The 7,247-nt window shown below is 50.8% G+C and overlaps 1 protein-coding gene across 1 annotated transcript; it reads left to right on the top strand.

Moving 5' to 3' along the window:
- FSST1_004773 (glycosyl transferase family 41-domain-containing protein) lies at nt 1-4,771 on the top strand (the record flags this gene model as incomplete). Its single annotated transcript, XM_083230981.1, has 5 exons — nt 1-1,385; nt 1,448-1,655; nt 1,755-3,406; nt 3,473-4,082; nt 4,136-4,771. 5 exons carry the CDS (start codon nt 1-3, stop codon nt 4,769-4,771), a joined length of 4,491 nt encoding a protein of 1,496 aa, XP_083088203.1.
- Nucleotides 4,772-7,247: the final 2,476 nt, after the last annotated feature.

The following is a 7,247-nucleotide window of genomic DNA, read 5'->3' as shown; positions in this document are numbered from 1 at the left end:
ATGTTGCCTCTCCTCAAAGTCCCTCCTGCGATGACGCTGCCGCAGTCGAATTTCGATGCTACCATATTTCCGAATAACGACGCCTCCTCATTCAGTGACCACCATCTATATAATGTCGCATCGCCATATCAGCAATCATTTGCGATTCGCACCTCCCGACCTCAGCGAGTCAACAACTCATTCGGCTCTGGTTTCTACTCGCAACGCCAAGAATATCACCTCAGGCGAAAGACTCCGAACGGAACCATCGATGCCGGTTACGATGGATCACCATCGCCCTTCTCGCATGGTCCTCCGCCTCCAAAACATCTATTTCAGCCTCGCTCGGCAACTGCTACAGCGTTCCCTCTAACCAGTCCGTCGATTCACCACTCTCGCTTCACTACTGAGATCGACCCTCACCATTCACCTTCAGCCGGCAACAAGGTGTTTGAAGATAACCTGCAAGCCCGTTCCAGGTCTTCCACCTGGGCTTATGCGGGCGATGCCGCACCGCACCATGGCACCTTTCCTGGTAACTACTATGCCTTCTATCAAACTGAACCGCAATTCAGTCCATATGGTCAGCCCGAAACGCCTGGATTCCCAAATCTTTACCAGCCAGTGATAAGAGCTCACGAGTACAACGTCAGGGCATTCTGTCCGCCTCCAGTTGTCATGAACGAATCGTTGCCTTTCGGTCAACCGGTCACCCACATGCCCTGGAATTTTCACGCCCAGTCTGGTGTTATTCCCAGGCATGTTCAACAGCGAGCTCTTCGCCCTTTCCAGCATCAAGCTGTTCCCGGGATTGCACGCCCATCCTCTTTTTCTCATGCAATTGAAGCAGAACCCCAGGGCCACGCCGGCAATAACATGGGTATGCCCATTCAATTATATACCGGAACTACTCATCTGAGCAGCTCCCAAGGGTTCAGAGAGAAAGTGATATTGCAGGCTCACAAGGTTTACATTGATCTTCTGGCATGCACACAAGCCATCCGAAAACCGAATCCGACCAGAAATGCATCAGGGCATAATACATCACCAAGGCTTCTCGTATACCCCAAGCCCCCGAAGCCGTCCTTGAGGGTCTCAGAGGCAGTTTTTGGGCACGAGGTTGCGCATTTCAGGCCGTCCCAAGAAAATGAACACTATCAAGGATACAGCAACAGAAGGCATTCAGTACATAACTTCTATGGGTCTTCAAGCAATTACTTGCCCATGGGAAATACGACTCCATTCACGGCAGCCAAGTCTACGTTGGAAGTACTCAGTAACCTCTGCGAACAGAGCAGCTGGGGTTGGATCGATGGAATGATGTTGGGGGGATGTCTATACTATGGACTGGAACAATATCAAGAGGCACTTGAATGGTTCTCGAGAATCCTTGCCCTTGACTCGAGGTAAACCTCTTCTCCCCATGTGAACTGTCAAGTGGCTGTTCATTAATCTAACTCTTTCGCAGCGATGTCGAGGCAATCACGAACAAAGCCGCCACTCTTTATTGCCTCAACCGTCAAGATGAGGCCGAAAAACACTGGATTCGAGCTGTCGAGGTGCAACCCAGTTATCTAGAAGCCGTTGAGCATCTAGTTGGTCTGCTATATAAGAAGCGAAGTAAGGAAGCTGTTGATATTATCGACCATATCCAGCGCGCCCTAAGAATGTCTTCAGTATGTAGTTCGCAACAAAAAGACACTACCGAGCAGCCAAAAAATAGCCCCATACAGGCTGTTGCGATTTGCGGTTACCATATAGCTAATACAACACAGGCACAAGATCAGCGACATGGGCCTCAGGGGCTTCAGGGCCAATTAGCGAAGACTCCTGGCTTCGCATCAAGTGGTTACGCACTGCCCGCAAAAGAGAATGGACGCATACTGGCTCTGATACATGCAAAGGGGACCATGCTATACAGTCTTAAAGAAATCAACAGGGCATCAGAGGCATTCGAGGAGGCTGTGCTGATCAGTGTTGGTCGTCGAATGACTAGCATACAGGATCTTGTCCGTCAGATCCAAACAGCGTTGTCACCAAAAGAGGGTTTAGTATCGAACGGGCAAGTCGGTTACAGTACGCGGCCCTTGTTACTTCCTCCTGAGCGTGCTCGTCACACTGCACAGCTGGTTTTTGGTGGCGATGGAGCTCTGCCAGGACTGCAGCATGTGCCTGAAGGCTCAACTAAGCGAGCGGCTGTACAGACAACAAGCAACTCACTACTATCGCTGGCAAAGATATTTCAGGATTCCTTATCGACTGGGCAAGGGGTACCGAACATCCTGCGACGCCCTTCGGGTGTTGAAGATATCCTAGCTCTTTACTATCTGTCTTTGTCCCTCCAGGAAAGTCCTTCTACGGCCAACAATGTCGGCATTCTCCTTGCTGGCGTGCAACAGGCCACATCCAACCCACCAAGACCAAATTTGGATGCCCCCTTTCATCCAGGTATTCCTGGAATTGTGCCAGGAAGTGGTCTGGCGTTGGCCTTGGCCTATTATCACTACGGCTTGCGTTTGGATCCCAAGCACGTACATTTACACACAAATCTGGGAAGCTTACTTAAAGACATTGGCCAATTGGATCTCGCTATCCAAATGTACGAGCAGGCGGTGTCATGCGACGGAACCTTCGACATTGCCCTGACTAACCTCGCCAACGCTGTAAAGGACAGGGGACGCATTAACGATGCAATCTCGTATTATAAACGGGCGGTCAACTCAAATCCCGACTTTGCCGAGGCCGTTTGCGGTCTCTCTACCGCTCTTAATTCGGTTTGTGACTGGAGAGGCCGAGGTGGGGTTATACTCAAAGCTGGGGGATACGATCGATGGCATGTTGATGACGATGGTCAGCTTATCGACGCTCGAGCTACTGGGCATGAGGATGGCCTCGTAAGCCGTGTTGTTCGCACCATCAATCGTCAGTTGAGCGAGGCATCACATTGGGGGCGTGGTATCCTCGACGATAACCGCATCGCTACTTTGGCGCAACAGATCCAAGATCTTGGCCTGGGCGAATCCCACGAGGTTAAGCAAGGTCTGAGAAATTGGAGGAACAAGCGATGGGAGGGTGCACGCGTCGTTCGCTTGGTAGAGCGCGCGACTCGTGCAACTCAGTGGAAGTGGTATCGAGATCGTTACATATCCCCTAAGCAAGCACCCGCTCGGTACACTCGCATCCGTTTGCCCAACAGTCTTGCAGTACCTTCAGCGCCTACAGTCCTGCCCTTTCATACATTCACATGCCCCCTATCTGCGAAAGACATACGACTCATTTCTCAGCGCAATGGAATCCGAATATCCTGCTCAACATTGCGATTGCCATGGTTACCTTCGACGGTCTACCGTCCGCCTCCTCCCCCGAACCCTCATTTGAACATAGGATATGTGTCATCAGACTTTAACAATCACCCTCTAGCTCACTTGTAAGGTTCCCCAATATTTTACACGTGTATTCTGAGATACTAATCGCGTTTGATGAACATTTTTAGAATGCAATCAGTATTTGGATTTCATGACCCTCAACGTGTGCGCGCATTTTGCTATGCTACGACGGCGAGCGATCGGTCTATCCATCGACAGCAGATCGAACGCGAGGCTCCTGTCTTTCGCGACGCCAGCAGTTGGCCTGCAGACAGACTAGTCGGACAAATTATTAGCGATGAGATTCATGTCCTTGTAAACCTCAACGGCTATACACGAGGAGCTCGCAACGAGGTCTTTGCCGCACGACCTGCGCCAGTTCAAATGTCTTTCATGGGCTTTGCGGGTACACTAGGCGCTGAATGGTGCGACTACATATTAGCAGATAGCACAGCCATTCCTCCCGAGACGCTACGACCGTGGCGTGGGAACTCCAAGGTCACCGATGTGTTTCGGGATGAGACGGAGGGTGAGGGAGAGGATTGGATGTACTCGGAGAACATCATATTCTGCCGAGATACGTTCTTCTGTTGCGACCATGCCCAATCTTGTGATCAGGGTGAACGGTTGATCACTTGGGAACAAGAGCAGCAACGTCGCTGGAAGATGCGAAAGGAAATCTTCCCTGCCCTAGCCAATGACACTATAATCATGGGCAACTTCAATCAGTTGTACAAGGTAGGTTACTAAAAGCCCAACGTGTTCCTTAAACCTGTTGCTAACTCGTTAAGATCGAACCTACTACATTCAGAACATGGTTACGAATTCTGGCGCAGGTTCCAAAGGCCGTGATATGGCTTCTTCGCTTCCCCGAGTTAGGAGAGGCCAACCTACGGCGGACAGCAAAGGAATGGGCCGGGGAGGAAGTCGCCAGCCGCTTGGTGTTTACTGACGTTGCGCCAAAAAGCCAGCACATTTCAAGGGCTCGAGTATGCGATTTGTTTCTCGACACCCCAGAGTGCAATGCTCATACAACGGCGGCGGATGTTCTTTGGTCAAGCACGCCTTTACTTACACTTCCTCGTTATCCTTACAAGATGTGCTCTCGAATGGCGGCGTCAATCCTCAAGGGTGCCCTACCAAAATCAGACGAAGGCCGACAGGCTGCAGCCGAACTGATTGCCGGGGGCGAAGAAGAATATGAGCAGCGTGCAGTCAAACTTGCCAGTCAGCTTACTTACACAATGTCAGCGAGTGGCTATGGTCAGGGAGAGGGTCGTCTGGCCGAGATACGCAAATTGTTGTGGGAAAGCAAGTGGCATTGCGGGCTATTCAATACAAGAAGATGGGTTGATGATGTTGAGGCGGCGTATGAGGAAGCATGGCGACGATGGGTCGCTGGCGAAGGTGGCGATATCCATCTATGAACAAGGGCGATGAACGAGCTAACTTTACTTGATAACGGGCATGGGAAGTGTGGTTGTCAGATCAGGGGACCTGGCGAGCAGCCGGTCGGGCGTTTTAAACAAGCAAGGAGCTGCATGGGTAAGCCACGGCATGACACGACGGGTCTGGCTAGGAATGGCGTTTGGAGCATGTTTTCATATTTAAGATTTGAAGATGCGGTTGGGCATTGTGGCTCGCGGCAAACTGAGGGATCGGTTCTGTGTATCTGAGAGTCCCAGTTCATCAACACCCGTTGCGCTGCCCGGTTATGAAAGCGAACGGCCACCAAGGTTGTTGCCGACTAATCCACTTTATTTGGGACGACCCAGAAGTCTGGGTGGACAAAAGCATAACTACCCTGCCGCTTGCAACTGATCATGTCTGCATATTTTGGCGTTCTTGTGTCTATCAAACCACTAACTAAAACAGTCAGGTAAGACGTAAGTGTTCGAAGTCGCGCTCGTAGGTAAAGAGCGTCGTGGTGAAGTTTCAGGTAAGTACCAAAGGTATAGGGTGAGTGGCCTCTCGATACGACACATTCGGTAGTGAGGTTACAGTCAGAAAAGAGGAGAAGCTGTAAAAGGAAAATGATGTGACCACATCCGAGCTGAATCAGGGTACCTAGCGAGGAAACTGTGCAACACGACAGGGGAAGAAGACGTGCTATTGGACAAGCGAAATGTCAACTGAGAAGCCAGCTGAGCTGAGCTGAAAGCCGTTGTCCGTCTCTCTTGGCGTAATCCCAAAAGGGCTTGGTATTGAAGGGCCGACGCCACAACGTTTTTTCCCTCCCATGTTTACTGTTTAGCGGCCGAGGTTCACCTGGAGTAGGTAGAATTAGGGGCTCCATCAACGTCTGAGCGGGGAGGGACTATTGCCAATATCGTCATCTGCCCTACCCACCAGTAATCTATCCCCTGATTCGAGTAGGATGAAGCAGCAGTTTCTAGAGTATGAAGGTCAGGAGGTATGAAAGGCACACGAAGCCCTACGACAGTAACTTTCTGAAACAATCAATACTCAAGAGGGACTACTCTGGTAATGTAATTGTGGGAGTAGAGACCATCTGAAAACACAGCACAAGTGGCCCTCCCCTATTCACAGAAGTCAACCCAAATCCACGACCAGGGGAGCGAGTCAGATGTCGTCACTCAACGCCAACGACAGGATTCAGTTGGTTGAGATATGGAGTTGGTGGTCCTCCCTTATGCCTGAGCGTTCTGCGCTGTGATCCCGAATGCGTGGGCTGATCCGAGCTCAACGGACGCCAATTGTCCATCTTGCCTTGTCGACTTGCAGGGCCTACCCAGTTCGAGCCTAGCCGCACCCGTTTTTGTTTTGTTTCGTTTCGTTCGGTCGTATAGTGGTTCCCTACTAAACCATGACCCTTGCCTTGCTCCTCTAATCCTGGCCATGACCATGTTGTTATTCTCCGCATCTTAAGAGACTTGACGGGGTGGGCTATAACGTTAGTACTTTAGGGGGACGAAAGGGTAAGAAGCGATAGGGTCTCAGGGTTCTCGCTGTTTAGATTTACAATTAGACGGAATACGACATTCGCCCTCAGATCGTCTAGATGGGGATGGCAGCAATCTTATTTTGCCATGACAGTGCAACGGTGGGTGATCAGACGAGTCAGGTATTGGAAGGTCACCGTTGCCAGGGATTAAGACAAGTAGGGATACCCTTAGATATATTTATGCTTGGGAGCAAGTACTATTAGCTCATGTGCTGCTCTGCTGTCCTCAATCAAACCAAGGTGAGGGTCAAGTAAGCCATTCGTCGATGTACTTACCTGCTGCCGATTTGCATATAAATGAATGTATCTGCCTCAACTTGGGCAGAAAAGCACGGGGCACCGTCATCCTCATCACCAACTCCCTGAACCAAGCCGAACAGCGTCGGGAGTGCTCTGTCAAGAGGCCCGACGTGGTAGTATACAATGGCAGAAGCGTTGCAGTGAACTCCACCGATCAGCCGGGACGTCCAAGTTGCCGCAACCAAAGTTGAGCGTATTGATTGTACGGCAGCCCATGCTTGTTGGAGAAGAGCAGTGAGTGCCGTAGCGTAGCGTTCTTGAAGCCCGAAGATCCCAAGCAGGTGGCTCAAGACAGCAGCCACCCGTTGTCGATGATCGCCCTACCTTTGACCCTTGTCCTGACCGTTCCATTCTCTCCGCTAGAGTGTCTATGCGCAGACCGAAAAGGTCCACAGCACACGCGCTAGCAGCGATGGCGACGGTGAGGCCTAGAACCATGGTAGCGTGGGTCATTGGCATTGAAACGAAACGAAACGACTCAGTTTGATCAGCTAACTAACAGTCACTTTAATTGTCATGTGCTCCGTGCAATCCATATAGTCAGAACTATTCATAATACTACTCACCAATTATAGCTCCATACAAACTGAAGATCGGAGAGCGTTTGTTTGCTTGCTGGCGGTGGCTGGAAACAGGTC

The sequence above is a fragment of the Fusarium sambucinum genome, chromosome I (assembly GCF_050947815.1).
Source record: "Fusarium sambucinum isolate potato_lamoka chromosome I, whole genome shotgun sequence".
Taxonomy (NCBI): domain Eukaryota; kingdom Fungi; phylum Ascomycota; class Sordariomycetes; order Hypocreales; family Nectriaceae; genus Fusarium; species Fusarium sambucinum.
This window is presented reverse-complemented; position numbering and strand designations above follow the sequence as displayed.